The 20,267-nt window shown below is 45.3% G+C and overlaps 1 protein-coding gene across 2 annotated transcripts in view; it reads left to right on the top strand.

The window, feature by feature from the left end:
- MAJIN (membrane anchored junction protein) overlaps positions 1–19,772 on the top strand; it is a 73,427-nt gene extending 53,655 nt beyond the window's left edge. Inside the window, exons 7-10 of one of the 2 annotated variants that reach the window (XR_011024922.1) lie at positions 10,921–10,966; positions 15,061–15,232; positions 19,046–19,381; positions 19,705–19,772. Coding sequence is in view for 1 of the 2 variants with exons in the window: in XM_068261525.1 (XP_068117626.1) it covers positions 10,921–10,966; positions 15,061–15,232; positions 19,046–19,091 (264 nt within the window). In the remaining variant the exon portion in view is untranslated. Of the gene's footprint in view, positions 1–10,920; positions 10,967–15,060; positions 15,233–19,045; positions 19,457–19,704 lie in introns of those variants that run through there. The other variant, XM_068261525.1, reaches the window with a different exon arrangement.
- Positions 19,773–20,267: the final 495 nt, after the last annotated feature.

The following is a 20,267-nucleotide window of genomic DNA, read 5'->3' as shown; positions in this document are numbered from 1 at the left end:
GGAAAATGAGTTGAACTTACCTGGGACTTCTAACAGTCCCCCGCAGACATCCTGTGCCCGCGCAGCCACTCACCGATGCTCTGGCCCCGCCTCCGGTTTACTTCTGGAATTTCAGACTTTAAAGTCTGAAAACCACTGCGCCTGCGTTGCAATGTCCTCAATCCCGCTGATGTCACCAGGACCATACTGTGCAGACACAGACCATACTGAGCCTGTGCAGTATGCTCCTGGTGACATCAGCGGGATTGAGGACATGGCAACGCAGGAGCAGTGGTTTTCAGACTTTAAAGTCTGAAATTCCAGAAGTGAACCGGAGGCGGAGCCGGAACATCGGTGAGTGGCTGCGCGGGCACAGGATGTCTGTGGGGGACCATTAGAAGCCCCGAGTAAGTTCAACTCATTTTCCCCCGACCCCTACAGTGTCCCTTTAAACCCCACATACGCATGCAAGATAGCACTTGACTTTTTTCTTCATAGTTGTTGGAGTCTATGATTCCTCTATAAAGCCTTGTACACATGGCAGATATTACTGGTGGTCATTCAGGGTGGGTGGTTTTGGCTGAGATTGTAGCCTGTATAGAGGTGTCCCACAAGGTTGCCTAAAGATCCGGCATGCTGATCCAGCATGAGCGAGGGCATCATTCCAATCCTCACCCTGCTTGCTAGAAACCACTCCGTCACATGCCCCGCTACTGTCCCTCCTAATCCTCTTTCCATGGAAACACTACATTCCACTGCTCAGGTATACCTGCACGACATGTCTGTACAGCGCACCTAGCCTGCAGTGTCACCCTCAGGAGTCCATTAGAGGTAATGCTTATTGAAGGGGGGCCTTGAAGGAAAGATAAAGGAGTAAAAAAAAGTTCCACTTACCCGGGGCTTCCTCTAGCCCCTGGCAGCTGATATGTCCCTCACTGCAGCCCCGGGTAAGTAGAACTTCATTTTTTTCCTCAGATCTTCCCTTTAAGGGCTCGTTCACATGGACGCTTGGTGGCGTTGGGGCGGCCAGGAAGCCGCGACGTCCTGTGACATCTCATTCGGGGACGGCGGTACGGCAATCATCGGCTTCCTGACGCAATCAGCCTTTTTCATCCCCACAAGGGGACATGTAGCCGCCGCGGCTAGCCGACCTTGGACGTTGCATGTGGCTTCTAGGGTCGGCCAAAACAATATGTTAAATCGGGATTGGAACGCCGCGTTTGCGTAATTGACAGTAATCGCCGGTAACCGTGCGATGCTTAACGCTCTCATTCACTTGAATGGGAGCGTTTATCCGACGAGTCCTGAACGCTTAGCGGTAAACGCCACCAAGCGTCCGTGTGAATACACCCTTACATAGTTTCGGCACTGTTAATGTAAAAAGATGTATAGTTACTTGACATAACCTTCCTTTCCTCCAATCTACAATACAGTACCTGAAAAACAAGCGCAAATAATCTACTACATCTACTAAATGTCACATAACAGCAATCAGGTCTACTAAGGAAAATTTGCCTTAGCTGGATAAAGGTACCATTATTGAATGTCTAGGGAATGTGATTGTGGAACCCCTAAAGTAAATCACATGCTGCAAATGTTGCCTTTAATTACGTCTCGTGCACTTGACATCATAACGCAACACAATGCAATGCACCACTGTGAAACTAGCCTAAATGTAAATGGGAATCAAAAAAAATAAAAAATCAACCAGATACTTAACTAGGGAGAGCGAAGGTTCTGGCTCCTATAGAGCCTTCCCATTCTCCTCTCATGGTCCCAGCATTCCAGCGTTGGCTCCTACTTTAGCAGTATTCAACCAATTGATCAAATACTGCTTTCTGCTGCTGAAAGAAGGCTTCGGAAGTCTTCAGGAGCCTGAGTGGTCCCAAAGACTGGCAGCTCCATACTGCACCTGCACTAGCACGCTCTCTCGCACGCTCACACATGCGCAGTATGGAGCCGCCCTTCTTCACGAGCATTCAGGCTCCCAAAGACTTCCGAAGCCTCCAGCGGCGGGGCATTGAAACAGGGAAGCTGGCGCTTAAACGAGGGGACCGTGTGAGAGGAAGGAAGCCCTTCCCTCTCCTTAGGTAAGTATCTGGTTGTTTGTTCCCCCCCCCCCCCCCCCCTCCGCTGATTCCCAACGTGAATTGACATAAAGTTCAGATCCAGAGCCTCCTTTCTCCATAGGTATCTAACTTTTTTTTTGCAGGTCACTTCACTTTTACTTCAAAATCCATATACAGTTATTAACGACCAATTGACAGCAAAACTGTAATGATCGCTGCTGCAGCAGGTGTTGCTGGAAGTAGTAGTGCTGCAGCTCAGGCAGTTCTGATGTCTTTCCATGCAAGCTGCATAGCTTTGTCTGTCTTTCCCTGCTGTCAGCTTGTGACTGATTATCATTCACCTGTGTGGGAATCTGCATGTCTGCTCCCATTGGATGACCTCAGTATAAAGATCTGCTTCCTGCAGGGTTTCCTTGGGTTTTCATAGCTTCAGTTTAAGCCTGTCTTGCTGTCGCTTCAGCCCTCGATCGTGTTTCTTGTTCTAAAGATACTTTGCTGGTCTTTGCATCATATATTGGTTCATTGCCAATATATATGCATACCAGCACGTTTATTATTTTCCTTGTATTTGTGTTACATTGATACATCAGTGTCGCTGATGTATACGTACACGAACTGTTTATATCCTGTGTGCAGTTAGTCAGCTTTCCAGCACGTTTTGGTAGGTTGCGCGTACCGTGACCACCCGTGCTGAGGTAGTTACCCTGCTCCTGGTTCTGTTTGTGGATTGCGTTCATCTCTGCGAAGAGATAACGAATCCTTCTGAATCCTGTTCTGTTACCGTTTGTGGATTGCGTTCATCTCTGCGAGGAGATAACGAATCCTTCTGAATCCTGTCCTGTTACCGTTTGTGGATTGCGTTCATCTCTGCGAAGAGATAACAAATCCTTCTGAATCCTGTTCTGTTACTGTTTGTGGATTGCGTTCATCTCTGCGAAGAGATAACGAATCCTTCTGAATCCTGTTCTGTTACCGTTTGTGGATTGCGTTCATCTCTGCGAAGAGATAGCGAATCCTTCTGAGTCATGTTCCCTGTATTACTCCAGTCCTAGTCAGCGTTCCTGCTTATGTCATATATCGGTTCATTGCCGATATATACATATGTTAGTCAGACGTTACAAATAGTTTCATTGATAGCTGTAATTGTAATACGCTAGGAAAACATACTTATTGTATATTTGTCTGTGTTACGTTCATCTATCTTGATCCTGCTATTTCCTGACTATCCTGTCCTGTCTTTGTGAGGCACGCCATCGCTGCAATCGCATTGGCTGCCTCATTCCAGTCTGTCTTGTTTTGGACGCTTGCTGTCGCTAAGTAGCCGCTAGCTAGCAAGCGTTCATTCTGTCTACCTGTCCTGATCTCCTCAGTTCTGGTTTATGCGCTCAGCGCTACTTTGCGCTGAGACGTTATAACGAAAGCATTGTTTGTGGCTGTCAGATCTGCACCGGCTCTGTGCGCCACAATCTCCTATTGGAGTCAGTCCTCCCCTCCACTATACTAGGGATAGCCTGTTTCCTTGTGCTGGTGTGTGTACCTCCTCCACGCCAGCTCATGCGTTGCATGCTGACTGTGGAGAATACACCACCAAGCCTTACATTATGAAAACCCCATTACCAATCCCCATTGTGGGGGGGATTCCCAGAAAGTATGACACTGTTAATTATGGTTCCTGTTCCTTTAAGAAATTTGAAGAACTTAGCTCTGAAACAGAAAATGAGTTTTTCTCTGAATGTGCCAGGTTCCTGGCCAATCCTGATCTCCAAGCGACTCCTGTTTCAACCTGGGCACTCCAACTAAGTTATATTTTGTTTAAAGGGGAATTATTCCAGTGGGCATTTGATGTTCTCAATCATTCCGATTTGAAAGAGAGACCGCTGGAATTTCTAGCGTTTGTGATCCATAACTGGTTGCGCATAGATCCATTGCCTTTTCCTCTTAATGAACTCCTGGCAGCAGGCCAATCAGCTACTCCTTCAATTGCTTGCAAAAATGTTCAGCAAGCAGAAAGTGTTACTGATAATTTTCCTGCAGCCTTGAATAAATCACCAAAAACAGCAGGGTCTAAGGCAAAACGCAAACGTTCTAAGAAACGTGTCCGATCTGCAGAGTCGTTATCCTTAGCGACTGAGACCTATAATGAGATTCTGCCATTAACAGATAATGAAATGCAATTGTCTTTCAGGGGAGTTAAATGGACTTATGAAACTACTAATGAACTTTCCTCCCTGACTAGGGAAAATAAAGATTTTTGTTTAAAAGAATTATCTGAGTATGATTATGAGGAGATATTACAGAGTATTGAACAAATCAACTTATTTGTGAAGCAAGGAAAGTTTGCATACACTACAGTTCAGCACTAGCTACAGGTATTGGAGATTCTTAGGAATAAGGAATCTGCCAATCACCTGCTAATTAACCCAATATATGTCCCTGCTACAATCATATCTGCAAACCATGATCTGCCTGTTAAGTATGCTTGGAATCCTCCATTTGAGAAAGGAGAGATGGAAGCTCTGGTCAATGAATGGAAGAATGATTCAAGTTCATTTTGTCAATTTTACAGTGCAAAAAGTGAATTAGTATTGAATGCATGCATTAAGTCTGCCTATAACCTAATAAAAACTGGTGTGTGTGGGTATGACTTTGTGGCTCCATTGATTGATGTGTGGGAACTGATTTTGGATGATTTTTATGTGACTCCGAATTCGCAAATTTGGCGTTCTGACCCGCCTGCTTCAGCACCTTTGGCTGATTCTGCAGGTGATTCGGAGCTCTTTTTGTGTGAAATTGAAGTTCCTGCAATTCCACCCTGTACCATGGATAACTCAGTGTTACTTACCAGTAAAACAGAAGCCACTGATACATTCTTAACCTTGCCCTGCGCAAATTTCTCAGCAGAGAATCCAGAGGTCCTGCTGACTTCCGAGTCCAGCCTAGCCAGTACTCATGACTCTTTGTTCAGTGAAACAGACACCAGAAAAATCTTGCCTGCCTCTGCAAACACTTCTGCAGAAATTACCTGTGTTAATAAAGTTCAACTCCTGTCTGATCCAGCAGATGCCAATAGATGCACTACATCAGTTTCCGAGTCCCAGCAATCCTGTCTAGAAACCTCAGAACCCCAGCATCTGAATTTTCCAATTTTACAAATGAATGGTGATTCAGATGCGCAAACATTGTGTCTTGATCTTCCTGTTTCTACACCTCGCTCTAGTTTCGTGAATAGCTCAGAGCATCTGCTATGTGAACCTGAAATCGCAGAATTATTACCTTGTTCAGAAAATGTTCCAGTAAATTTGCCCTGTACCATGAATTGTGCAGTAGATCTCTCAAATGAAACTCAGGTCACAGAATCATTATGCTGTCCAGCAGGTGCTTCCATGGTTTTGCCCTGCAATATGGACTGTTCAGTGATCCTGTCCAGTGAAGCTGTGGTCGCAGAGTCTTATGCTTCACCCAGTACTTTGGATACTTCAAACCCTCTAGCAGAGGAGTCTGAGGCACTGCTTACCTCAGTTGGTGTTGCAGTAATATTCACTTGTCTAGCAGCTGTTTTGGAATTACAGTCTGCTCTAATAAAACTTGATGAATTTCTGCCCAGCAAAGCAGAAGCCATTGAAATACTGTCCTCGTCAGCAAGTGTGTTAGATACCTTGCCCTGTATACAGTCTGATTTAACCAATGTTGTTGAGTCCCTCTCCAGTGTTGTAACAGCCGAGGAACTCCAGCCCTGTCCTCTGAATGTTTCAGAAGTCTTGCCCTGTAACATGGATAATTCTGATTCTCTGGTCAAAATAATAGAAATCTCAGAATTTCAGTCCGGTCTGATGAGTGTTCCTGAAACCCAGCCCTGTATCCTGAAAGATTCTGGTTCTCTGGCCGCTGTGGCAGAGGTTCCAGAGTCCCCTTCCTGTCCAGGGAATTCCTCAGTTTTGCCTAGTCCAGTGGGGGCTGCTGCAATACTGACTTGTTCTGCAGCGCCTCATGAGCTCCAATCCAGTGTATTAGATGAGTCTCTGTCCAGTCCAGAGGTAGTTGTGGAGTCCCTATCTGGTTCAGTGCATACATCAGAAGATTTGTCCTGTCTTGTTAGTGCCCCTGAATCTGATTTGTTACTGACTTTGCTGGAATCAGCGACATCTAAGTCTGATCCTGCATTCTCGTGTAAAAGTCCAGTAGTTGCGAAGTCTAGTCATGATGATTTTTTTTTGGCCAGTCCTGGTTTTGGTCCTGTCTTGGCTGACCCTGAGGCTCACAGTTCCTTGACATGCCCAGAGGTTTCTCTTGTGCCAGTGTGCCCAGATGTTCTTTGTGTGCCAGAATGCCCAAGTGTGTCTAAGGTGTTAGCGTGCTCTGATGCTTCCTTAGTGGGAACATGTTCTGATGTTGCCAGTCTGCCTGCATGCCCAGAGATGGTTCTGGTCCCTGAAAGCCCTGATCTTGATGTTTGTCCTTGTGGCCCTGACTCGGGAATTGCCCTAGGTTCCATAGGGGTTCTTGATAGTTCTCCATGTGAGCCTAAGGGGCGTTCTGACCTATGGGGATCTCTTTGGAGCTTCAAGGTGTTCTGGGAGGTCTCTGAGAAAACTTGTCCTGGTGCCTTGGACTGGTTCAACAGTGGGTTTTGTGTTGGTAAAGACAGTCCCGGTGGGCATTGCAAAGGCTTTGGCGTTTCTGAACGGTTCCTGGAAGGCAGTGGGTATCGCTCAGGGAGTTTCGAAGGGCTTTCTTCTGGAAATCATGGTTCTGATGGGTGTCACACTGGGGCTTGTAGTACTGATGGGCATGGTTCTGTATGTTCTGGTTCTGATGGGTCCAGTCTTGTGGGGACTGATTCTGGAATTCGGTCTTGCCGGGCTGTCCCGGTCAGCATGAATTATCAGTCAGACTGTTTTGTTGGGAATTTCAGTTTTGAAAAGCGTCTGGAATCCGCTTTTAAGGGCGGGGGTACTGTAATGATCGCTGCTGCAGCAGGTGTTGCTGGAAGTAGTAGTGCTGCAGCTCAGGCAGTTCTGATGTCTTTCCATGCAAGCTGCATAGCTTTGTCTGTCTTTCCCTGCTGTCAGCTTGTGACTGATTATCATTCACCTGTGTGGGAATCTGCATGTCTGCTCCCATTGGATGACCTCAGTATAAAGATCTGCTTCCTGCAGGGTTTCCTTGGGTTTTCATAGCTTCAGTTTAAGCCTGTCTTGCTGTCACTTCAGCCCTCGATCGTGTTTCTTGTTCTAAAGATACTTTGCTGGTCTTTGCATCATATATTGGTTCATTGCCAATATATATGCATACCAGCACGTTTATTATTTTCCTTGTATTTGTGTTACGTTGATACATCAGTGTCGCTGATGTATACGTACACGAACTGTTTATATCCTGTGTGCAGTTAGTCAGCTTTCCAGCACCTTTTGGTAGGTTGCGCGTACCGTGACCACCCGTGCTGAGGTAGTTACCCTGCTCCTGGTTCTGTTTGTGGATTGCGTTCATCTCTCCGAAGAGATAACGAATCCTTCTGAATCCTGTTCTGTTACCGTTTGTGGATTGCGTTCATCTCTGCGAGGAGATAACGAATCCTTCTGAATCCTGTCCTGTTACCGTTTGTGGATTGCGTTCATCTCTGCGAAGAGATAACGAATCCTTCTGAATCCTGTTCTGTTACTGTTTGTGGATTGCGTTCATCTCTGCGAAGAGATAGCGAATTCTTCTGAGTCATGTTCCCTGTATTACTCCAGTCCTAGTCAGCGTTCCTGCTTATGTCATATATCGGTTCATTGCCGATATATACATATGTTAGTCAGACGTTACAAATAGTTTCATTGATAGCTGTAATTGTAATACGCTAGGAAAACATACTTATTGTATATTTGTCTGTATTACGTTCATCTATCTTGATCCTGCTATTTCCTGACTATCCTGTCCTGTCTTTGTGAGGCACGCCATCGCTGCAATCGCATTGGCTGCCTCATTCCAGTCTGTCTTGTTTTGGACGCTTGCTGTCGCTAAGTAGCCGCTAGCTAGCAAGCGTTCATTCTGTCTACCTGTCCTGATCTCCTCAGTTCTGGTTTATGCGCTCAGCGCTACTTTGCGCTGAGACGTTATAACGAAAGCATTGTTTGTAGCTGTCAGATCTGCACCGGCTCTGTGCGCCACAATCTCCTATTGGAGTCAGTCCTCCCCTCCACTATACTAGGGATAGCCTGTTTCCTTGTGCTGGTGTGTGTACCTCCTCCACGCCAGCTCATGCGTTGCATGCTGACTGTGGAGAATACACCACCAAGCCTTACAAAAACTAGTCCTTTGTGTTTAGCCCGGTCCTGCCTGTCTTACTTCCTACAATAGCTATTTTCAGCAGCACAGTGGGTTTGTGCAGCCTTATACCTTCCCCGGTGCTTGCTTGCAGCTGCTCTGGCTTTACATCTGCTGCTGGATCTTCCGTAGGCAGTGGCGGCTCCAGGAATTTTTTTGGGGGGTGCTATGCAGGTGTTGGAAAGGGTGTGATCAACAAAAGAGGGGTGTGGTAAAGTGCTGGAGTATATTCCAGTGCTATATAAATACATAATGATATGGTAGGATATAAGCATATGGTCGGATTAGATTGGGAGCTCCTGAGAACCTGACTATGTACTCTGTAAAGTGCTTGATAAGATGGTACTGCTATATAAATATAGTATGGACATTACACTCACAGGATTAGAGTGTGAGCCAGCCTAGCCCGCCGGCCCAGGTAGCGCTGGCAGGCAATGATGATGACGCAGCAAAAGGGGCCCTAAACTCCGTCCCCCCCCAGCCCGATGCCCGCGCTGAACTGGGCCTCACTCACACAATGGGACTGGCTCCAGTCCAGGCTCTGACTGACGGTCTCTCTCTCGCTGCTCGGCTCTCGTCTCCGCGATCCGGGCTCCCTCTCTCCTCACGCCCACGGCTCCATCCTCACCGCGCCAACACCACGCGGTGTGCGCAGTTTTATGCTGCCTGGCCGAGTGACGTCACGCTTTGTACAGATAGACAGTGATCAGGGGAACAGGCTACCGACCCTTTACACTGTATAAAAATTTGTTGTGGGAGTGTGAGAAAACGCGGAAAAGCCGCCGCATGTACTGACAGCAAGGTGGCTGATTCCGCGTCCAACGCGGCGGTCTGCAGGCGGAAGCGTGCATCTAGTGACATGGCAGAACGCGGAAAATCTGCCGCATGTAGCGACAGTAAGGCGGCTGGTTCCGCGTCCAGCGCGGCGGTTTGCACGCAGCAGCGTGCAGCTAGTGTGGCTGAGCCTGTTAGTTCACACAGGTTTAGGAATACGCGTGCGCACTGAAAGGCAGAACTTTTATGATGGTCAAGGAGGGATCAGCTGACCAGGCCGGTCAGCTGACCTCAGAGCTGGTAGCCATTGGTTAATCACTTCAGGGTGGCGCCAGAGAGCAATGCACTATATATGGTTACTGCTGGCCACTCTCAAGTTGTCTGCCATTGCGATCACTACGTGGAAGCACTCAGACCTTAGTCAGATCCAACAGTGTGTTTGAACCAGGAGGACCTGGGAATTCACACTGAGCCAGATTACTTGTGTTATTATTCTGTTATACTTCAGACTAGTTCCAGGGTGTAGAGACCACGGACCTCACACCCAAGACTAGGGAACTTGTGTTATCATTCTGTTATACTTCAGACTAGTTCCAGGGTGTAGAGACCACGGACTTCACACCCAAGACTAGGGAACTTGTGTTATCATTCTGTTATACTTCAGACTAGTTCCAGGGTGTAGAGACCACGGACCTCACACCCAAGACTAGGGAACTTGTTTTATCGTTCTGTTATACATCAGACTAGTTCCAGGGTGTAGAGACCACGGACATCACACCCAAGACTAGGCATTGTTTGTTATTTGTTATGACCTGTTGCTTTCCTGACTATCCCTCTGTTTTCTGATTTGGTACCATGCATATCTGATATCTCGTTGCCAATCCCTGCCTGACTTGGATACCGAATCAGCCTTCTGTCTTTGTACTTCATCTGTCTGTGTGTTGCCGACCTGGCTTGCCCGACCTCCAGAGCTATCTCTCTCCACTTAAGAGATAGTCTCCAAGATCAGTCAGTGACCTCCACCTTCAGGTGTCACTCACTATCTTGCCCTTCCTACATTCAGCCTGACTCCACCCCTTGGAGAGTCTCAGGCTGCTTTAAGGTTTCTGTACCCTCCATAGCAGTCTCTTCTGTACTGCTTAGGGTCACCTGTTCATCAGGTGGGTTGCGCAAAGTCATACTGTTACACCAAACACTCACCATATATATATATCTAGAGGTGTCCAGAGGTTAGCGCTATATCTGTATTATTGGTGATTCTGCAGATCATCCATAATCAGGTATAGATCTGTATCCTTGGTGATACTGCAGATCACCAATAATCCAGATTCTCTCTGTGTGTTGACACCGATCGTTACAGGGAGGTAACACATTTAGGGCAGTACCTTAGCTCTAGCCCTGCTCACACTTTTTTTTATTTTTTGCTACAGAAGGGCTTTACATTTTCATCATCTGAGTAAAAGATGAAATAGAGCTATAAAGATATTAAGAGTCAGTTTGTTTAACTCCAATCAGCCACGCAAATTTAGCATTGTGCATGCATGAAATCACAGGCATCAGCTGCAGCACGTACACAATTTACATAGGTAACCACTGTTATTTGTTTTATAAAGGAAATAACGAGACAGCATATATCTTGTGCAGATGCAGTCTTCTGTGTATTATTGAAGTGTCTGCCTGTAACAAGACAAGAAGTATTCTTTGTTGAGATTAGATAGAAAGGTACTGTTCTTATTCAGAGTGATTAACTGATTGCTCACATTAAATGTTGTGCTTCTTTTGCCCCACAAAGCATGAAGATGAAGTCAGAGAAGATAATGAAAATTGCATTAATATTGGTGAGAATTTCCTTTGCCTGCTATAATGTGAATACAGGACAGGTATATACAGTACAAATGTTATGTTTGCATCTTAGAGATACATGAAGTAGAGATCAACAAGAAGATGTCATGTAATGGACTGAAAGGAATCTAAACCCTGCTAACAAAAATACAAAATTGCCTAATCTAAACATAATTATTTAATTGCAGCTTATCATTTATCTATTTCAATACATGTAAAAATCAAGAAAACTAAAGGACAGAGGGCAGAACCATGCAAATAATAATTTTATGTTCTTGTAGGACAAGCATGCATCCAGAATTCTGCACAGTGATGAAGATCAAATAGCTTGAAACAACTGTGTGAAACAATTTGTTAATAACAGTGAAATTACTGTCATATGTAGGGCCATAAACATGAATGCTTGGCCTACAAGAGCATGAGAGAATAGTTTGCCTGGCTCTGCCCACAATTTTGAAGTGCTGAGCTATGATCTTGCTTACTTGACTCTGGAAGTGATGCGCCTTCTGAGTTTTAAGGTTTGCTGTAGCTTGCAGAACTTTGTAGTGAAGTACTTTTTACTTTTCTTTTGGCCCTCTACAAAAAATCTCAGTGTTTCTCCACAACCTGACTGGCTACTCAGTGTAAACAGTGGGAAATTGCACTCCTAAGTGACTTCGTTTAGATTCTTATAGATTACTTATAGGTTTCCTAGCAAGTAAATAATGTGCACGCGTGGCCTGATTTGAGGAAAGGTGAAAAAGGACATGGCCTGGGACACTAGGAAAGCAAGGGGCAAGCTGTGGGCAGCAGTATCGCAGCAGCAGGTAACCTGATGAACATTTGAAGCAGTCGCGAGAGCGGCCGATCGGGCTATTCCTGATGCTGGCTGTGCTGCACTCTGCACACATTAGCAGCCAGTGCTGGCCCACGGTCATCCTGCTTCACAGATTTTTCACACAGGGTTGGGTGGCTACCCACAGCCAGATCTGGCACTCAGGAGATGAAGGGGCCGTGAACAGGCACTTACAGTGATCTCTGAGCTGCCTGTCACTCACTGAATGTGCTGCTCGCCCAGGAGCTTACAATCTAAGCCCTGCCATCATGTCATTTACTGTCCTCAGAGGAGCTTATAATGTAATCCCTGCCGTCATGTCACTAACTGTCCTCAGAGGAGCTTACAATCTAATACCTGCTGTATTGTGGGGAAGTTTAGGATGCTGTCGGTCCGGGGGCAGCTGGTGATAGTGGGCCTTGGGCAGTAAAAAGTCATAAAGGTAACAACAGACCTTGGATGAGAAAAACAGGCGATAGCCGGCCAGTCGGCAGTAAAAAGTACAAATACAGCCCTGTGTGCATGGTAGGCAGTAGTGGCCAGGCTGTGACTACAGAACTCTAGTCTTCCATGCAGGGGACATGCTGCTGGAGACTGGTGGTCTGTTCAAGTCTTTTGTCCATTCCCTGCCAGCATGTGTCTAAAAATGGCATTGATTACATTACTATCCAAGGTGCTAATCTCAGGACTAGCTGTTGTAGCTGGGGGGGGGTGTAGGGTAGGGAGGGAGTTATAAGTTTCACAAAGATGACATTTCTTTAGTTCGAAGTAGGATCACTGTATAGAAATTGAGATATGAGAGACAGGGTTTCAGATGTATTTTATGGCAGACTGTAGTGCCATTTTAAGATCAGGGCTGTGAACAGAGCTAGGACAAGGTTCTCCAGCACCCAAGGCTGAGACACCAAAGTGCGCCCCTCCATTGCTCCCATCCCAGACATCACACACTGATTGCTGTTAGGCTAAGACTTCCTACACTGCACCCTGAGGCTGGAGCCTCTCTCGCCTCTGCTTCGGCCCGGTCCTGGATGTGGAGTCGGTACAAAAATCTTCCGACTCCAACTCCGACTCCTCAGTTTTTTAAACCACAGACTCCGACTCCAGGTCCACTTAAGCCAGAAAAAAAAATGAGTTTTACTCACCTGGGGCTTCTACCAGCCACCTGCAGCAGTCCTGTGCCCTCGCAGCCACTCACTAATCCCCTGGTCCCCCGCTGCCAGCTAGTTTAGTTTTCGCCGACAGGCCCGTCAGGACTGGCCACGCGTAGCTTTTTCCGCATTCCCGACTGTAATTAGCGCTGTTGCGCATTACGAACGCATAGATATGCAGCAACGCGTATTTTTGTATGCTTTGCAGCCCGCAATAGCGCTAATTGCAGTAGAAGCCCCAGGTGAGTAAAACTCATTTTTTTTTCTGACTTAAGGTTTACTTTAAGATCCTATCTCATAAAAGATCCTATCTCATACTTTAAGATCCTATCTCATAAAAGCAAGCTACCCCAGGTTTCTGTCTGCCAGACAAGCCTGTCTGGTAATTTTTCTAGGGGACAGGACACCATGTGCAGATAACATGGGAGCTACTTAGTTTCAGTGTCGGACTGGGAGGTGGAAAAGCTGAGGAAATCCACTTGCTGGCCAAGCAGCAGTACTCAGGTGTTGCTGCTCACAGCGAGGACTTGCTGCAGGTTTCTATTGGGAGTGATAACACAGGGTTACTGCTGCTTGGCCAGCAGGTGGATTTCCTCAGTTTTTCCACCTCCCAGTCTGACACTGCTTAGTTTTCAAATGAAAATTCCCCTTCTGTAAATTAGACCAAGGATATCAACTTTGCCAAATGGACATTCGTGTTCCTTAGTTTTTTTTTACTGAGAATGCCTGTGAAGTGTCCAAATACTGTAATTCAGTAACAATATGGTGCTTAGATAATCTCTGACTAGAGCTCTAAGAGGCTGCCTCACTTTATGTAGAGCAGTGGAGAGATCTAATTCCACATGACCTTATGTGCTAAGTCGTGCCATCACTGCAATGTTTTGATATGCCACAACCTTCGGGAATCCGTTTGCACACATGTAATCCATGCCATGCACTGATGAGGATCAACCAATCGGAAACAGTCTGCATGCATGTTGAATTATTATGGCTCTGTACAAATTGACAGGCTGACACATCATTGCATTTCAGCTGATCTGGAGGTTTGTTTAGCTTCTAAGGGCACAATGGTTAATTTGCATATATTCAGCAGTGGTGCCTGGGAGACATCTCGGAGCTCACTCCAACCTGAATTATCACAAATTCTTTCTGTTTTTAAGAAAGCAAACTTTTGTTTTCCATAGCATTTTAGTATGGGGGCTTTTAGGACCATTGTAGCCCCTTACACACTCCAGTGCGTTCTGGTTCACCATGAGCCTGCTGGTTAGTCTGTACCACACATGTAGGGATCCTTTACTGTGAACTAGAGATGCGAAGTTCGGATCTTTTCAATGATCCGGATGATTCGAATCGGATCATTGAAAAGATCTGGATCTTTGATCCGAATCTCGGATCATTTTACAAGGGAAGCATTCGGGGGTGAAATGACTAGCAGGACAGGAGAAGGTGAGGGGGGTGGACACACAGAGAAGAGGAGAAGATGGACAGAGGGCAGGGAGTGGACAGAGATTGGAGGAGGGACGAGCAGAGAGCATAAAGGTTTGTTTGCACACAATACCCACATGCTGCAATCATATGCTTTACATCTATTTCACCTATATGTTCATCTGTATACTTTGAATGCAAACGTCGCACAGTGAAAGAAAGCATTCCCCAAAGCATTCCCAGAAGATAAGTGCAGCTATTTAGAGCGAGTGCAGGAGGAACATATTGCGCTGCAATCACAGTGCCTGCAAAGTTACTGAGCTGTGCTGAGCTGTGCCAAAAGTTTCCCATGTGTTCACTGTGCACAACTACGGAACAGACAGCCTATAATGAGCAGCACATTGCAGCCAGTATGTGTGCTCTACACATATCTGGCAGTGGCACCCATGTCCCCTCTCTCTCATCTACCTGTCCCTGCAAGGGTGGCTCCCTTCCAACAGAGCGATCCATCTCAGCTCTGCTTCCAGGACCCCGCTGCCCGCTGAGAGGGGGCGTGTCGCTCCTGGCCCCGCCCCTTTTGCGATCCGAATCACTCATTTTGATGATTCGACTCACAAAATAGATTCGGATCAAAGATCCGACTCGTTCATGATCCGGACAACACTACTGTGAACTTCTTTTAAATTATTTCATTTTATTGCAGATAATACAACCAGCCAGTTGCTGAATGGCAAAGGTGAACAGGACAAGATGTCATACCCACCCGCAGATGACACACCCACAAATGACCCATCCACAGATGACACACCCACAGATGACACATCCACAGATGACAGTGCTCACAAGGCTTATGGTTTTCTGGGATACTTAATGAGGTATCTATCTTTGCATTATAAAAGGATTGACTCACACACCAACAAAAAGTAGATGCAAAGGTTTGTATTGAAATTCAATTAGTATAAGCAAAGTAAAACACGTAAAGTAACATAACTCCCAACTGTCCCTTTTTTAGAGGGACAGTCCCTCTTTGGGAGCCCTGTCCCTCTGTCCCTCTTTTTTCCTCATTTGTCCCTCTTTCAGGACTGATGGTATAGTTCTATGTGAATATATGTGTTTTTCTACTAAAGATGTTTTTCATTTACTCTAAACTTTGTTCCCATCTTTCAAAATGATATATTTCTTATTTTCAAGTGTTAATATAAAGGAAAATGAACCAAAATAGAAAATATCAGCGTGGTTTGAATTATAAAACAACCTAATTTTCCTATGAAATATTTATAGTATGCGTAACTAGGGGTGTGCCAAGGCCATTATTAGGGGTGTGGCAGGGGTGGGACTTAACAAAAAGTTGGGAGGTATGAAGTAATGGATCAAATATTAGCATACACAGCAATTACATCGGGTCAGGATACAAATATGGGTCACTACAGCCATATGGAAATAAATAAATCCAATGATGCACTCAGAGGCAGCGTGACCCCATGACAGATATATACCATGGCCGCGGATTCGGTAGCCACGGAATCAATGTATCGGGCTATGGTGCCCGATCACTGATTCCTCTCCCCTCGGATCCCTCTTCTCTCGGAAGCTGTGCTTTTTCTCGCTGTTCCCCCCCCCCCCCCCCCGATGCGTCACTCTAAGCGCGTGTTACGCTTAGAGTGACGTCATGTAAACAAACTCATGGCCGCCATCTTGTGGCCAAAAAGTAATACTACAACTGAATGTAAAAAAAAATAAAAAAATTAACACACATTTACATTATAAATCTATTGTTTACCTCCCACCCTCCCAAAACTACCTAAATAAAATGTTTACTATAAAAAAAAAAAACCATTACAATAAAAAAAAAAAAACATGTAACTATTTACCTAAGGGTCTAAACTTTTTAAATATCAATGTAAAGATGAAATATTTCTATATTTTTTTTATTTTAAACTTGTTAATAGTGATAGATGCAAAATGGAAAAAATTCACCTTTATTTCCAAATAAAATATTGCCGCCATACATTGTGATAGGGACATAATTTTAACGGTGTAATAACTGGGACATATGGGCAAATACAATACGTGAGTTTTAATTATGGAGGCATGTATTATTTTAAAACTATAATGGCTGAAAACTGAGAAATAATGAATTTTTCCATTTTTTTTCTTATTCTTCCTGTTAAAATGCATTTACAGTAAAGTGGCTCTTAGCAAAATGTACCCCCCAAAGAAAGCTTAATTGGTGGCGGAAAAAACAAGATATAGATCAGTTCATTGTGATAAGTAGTGATAAAGTTATAGGCTAATGAATGGGAGGTGAACATTTCTCACGTGAAAACGACAGAACGCGAATGGGTTAAGAAAGAGAGAGAGGTTTTTTTTTACTGACTTCACAAATTTTTTCATTGACTTTACTGACAGCCCAGATTTGTTGACTTTTTTACTGACATCAGTACATTTACTGACGGTTGGCAACACTGGCCTGTTGTATCCTGATCTGATGTCATTGCTGTGTATGCTATTATGGGATCCATTATTTTACATGTTTAACTTTGCTCATACTAGTTGGTTTTCAATACAAACCTTTGCATCTACTTTTTGCTGGTTTGCAAGTCAATCCTTTTGTAATGTACTTGTAGGGCTTATTACAGCCGATTTATAGACTGAGCACCTATTTAGTTCACTTGCTTCTGTGGTCTTTTTATTCAAGGTGTGCAAACCCTTCTATTTAATTGTATCTAAATTTGCATTCAGATGGTAGAATCTTTTGTTGAGGCCATGTTCACAGCGGTGGGTTGCGGTGTGGTGTAACGGGCGCTTTGTACCATGGCTTCCCACACTGCAGTGCGACAGGAGCGTTGCGGTATAACGGGTTGCAGCATCATAATGCACTGCATGCAGTACGTTGCTGCTAAACGCACGGATTAACAGTATTGGTGAAGTATACTTTTTATTGAATGAATGCTTCATTGTACCCGATGCAACACGGGGCATAGCATGCAGCACCGCTGTCTCAATCTGTTGTGTTGTTTCCTGCTGTCACATGGAATACCAGGGGTGTTGCTAGGATCCTAAGAGATCAGGGGCACTTTTGGGCACTCCAGCTGGAAAATGGGTGTGGCCATGCACCAGAATGTGGCTGTGGTCATGGGTGGAGCCAAATTTACATGAAGGTAACAGCGGTCTTAGTAGGCCTGCCCAGAAAAATGTTGGCTAAAGCCCCTCTCTCTATTAATACTATTTTTTTTAAAAGCGACATACTGTATCATGTAAATAGGCATTGGCCTCAATTCACTAACCTTAAATCCTGTCTTTAATAACTCTTCTGAGCTGTTTTACAGTTATCACAATTACATCACCATGGTGATAACTGTAAAACAGCTCAGAAGAGTTATTAAAGACAGGAGTTAAGGTTAGTGAATTGAGGCCAATGTCACTTAAACATAACTAGGCAGAGTTACCTGGCTTCTGTGCTGGCTGGTCTAGCTTTCTGTAGGGCTGGCTGGCCTGCTGCCAGGTTATTTGGCAGCTCCCACATAGCATTCCCTGACCTTCTAGTGGACCCACTCCCATGCTCCCATGGGCCCCACATTAAGGCATCACAGCGCCCAGCATGGCACTGCAGCACCCAGTATGTCCCCATAGAAGCACCACAGCACCCAGCATACACCCGGGTTTAATGCACCACAGCTCCCAGCATGCCCCCCATTGAGGAAGACTCTGTCTGGGGGACATCCGGGGCACCCCAGAATAGATTGGAGGCACGTGCCACTGATCTTTGGGGCTAGCAGTGCTCCTGTGGAACACAACGCAATGGCCACTGTGAACAAAGCCTTAATCTTTTAAGTATCCAAAGACCGTCTGCGCACCACTTTAACAGGAACTTCTTTTTGCTCCATCACCGCATGCACACAATCCATCGTAATCACAGTACTAATTGTACCTTGACAAAGGGGACCCTGTGTGGCCCCCAACAATTGTCAGTTTTACGATCCATTGTGCATATATGGTGATGGAGCAATAAAACGTTCCTGTTGAAGAGGTGTGTGGACCGTCTTTGGATACTTGTATGGACTTTGGCTACTTGGTACTGCACCCTCCACCACTGCTGGATGTTGGTGTGCGATCTCTGGGATTCCTATGTAGCTTTAATATTTTCTAGTTTTGAACGTCTTCTGATACAGCGTTTACATACTAGCTTCTAATATCTCTTAGGGCCCGTTTCCACTATCGCAAATCTGCATGCGTTTTCTGCACACAGATTCACACAACCAATACAACTTAATTAGCCTGTTTTCACTTGTCAGGAAAACAGAGCGTTTTTCTGTGCAGGAAAAATCTGCACAGCAGAGCCATCAGAATTTGCACACACTGCAAGGTGGTGTGGGATTCGCATACAATGTAATTAATAGGAAATTCGCATGCGTTTTCCATGCGAATTCGCGTACGTTTTTTGCCTAAAATCAATGTAAAAGCACACAGGCACTGACATGGTTAAATTCGCATACTTACAAAAACCGTGAAAATGTACGCGAATTTGCGTTAAAATTAACATACGCATGCAAATTCGTTTTCGCGTTTTCCGCAACGAATTCACACCGCACAAGTGTTTTTAAATATTGTCCTTTGGATGAAAAGGATACATTTTCCAGTTGTGTAATCATTCATTATGTTTTGTACTTTGTTTTTTTTTATATCAGCTTTGCTCCATTTAGGTTCGTGTTTGGCAGAAGTCATCCCGCATAAACATTAACCATCATGTCCCTGTGGGAAAAGGTTACTGCGTTTGATATCACAGTGAGGCTTCAAGGATGGCATTTCACGTTTTTCATGTATTACTTCATTCCTGTTAATTATTCAGTTTTAAAATCAGACTGGGTGTTCAGTTTCTTTGAATTTCTTTGATGTAACAAAATGTCTCTCTGACTGAGACAAAGGGCTTACCGTATATACTCGCAAGCAAGCCGAATTTTTGACCCCCCAAAAGTGGGCCAAAAGTTGGGGGGTCGGCTTGCTTGCGAGTCATGGGTGGATAGGTGCTGTCCCTCCCCGCTCCCCCCGCGGCTGCCGCTGCTATTACCTTAAGCGGCGCCGCTTCCTCTATCCCCGTCCTCCTCCGGTAAGTAACTCATTCACAGCAGCGCACCCCCGCTGCTGTGATGACGCAGGAAACCATAGAGAGCGGTTCCCATAGTAACGGCATCGCCGCTACAGGAAGCCGCTCTCTATGGTTTCCTCGTCATCACAGCAGCGAGAGGCGCGCTGCTGTGAATGAGTTACCGGAGGAGGACGGGGATAGAGGAAGCGGCGCCGCCTAAGGTAATAGCAGCGGCAGCCGCGGGGGAGCGGGGAGGGACAGCACCTACCCACCCACCTACCCACCCATACTGGGGCACTATGCTAGCTATAATGGGGCACTATGCTAGCTATAATGGGGCACTATACTAGCTATAATGGGGCACTATACTAGCTATAATGGGGCACTATACTAGCTATAATGGGGCACTATACTAGCTATAATGGGGCACTATACTAGCTAAACTGGGGCACTTCACTAGCTATACTGAGCACTATACTAGCTATACTGAGCACTATACTGGCTATACTGAGCACTATACTGGCTATACTGAGCACTATACTGGCTATACTGAGCACTATACTGGCTATACTGAGCACTATACTGGCTATACTGAGCACTATACTAGCTATACTGAGCACTATACTAGCTATAATGAGCACTATACTAGCTATAATGAGCACTATACTAGCTATACTGAGCACTATACTAGCTATACTGAGCACTATACTAGCTATACTGGGGCATTTTACTAGCTATACTGAGCACTACCTACCTATACTGGGCACTATACTAGCTATACTGGGACATACTGGGGGGATCACGCGGCCAGCGTTTCCTACCCC

Source organism: Hyperolius riggenbachi, chromosome 11, assembly GCF_040937935.1.
Source record: "Hyperolius riggenbachi isolate aHypRig1 chromosome 11, aHypRig1.pri, whole genome shotgun sequence".
Taxonomy (NCBI): domain Eukaryota; kingdom Metazoa; phylum Chordata; class Amphibia; order Anura; family Hyperoliidae; genus Hyperolius; species Hyperolius riggenbachi.
This window is presented reverse-complemented; position numbering and strand designations above follow the sequence as displayed.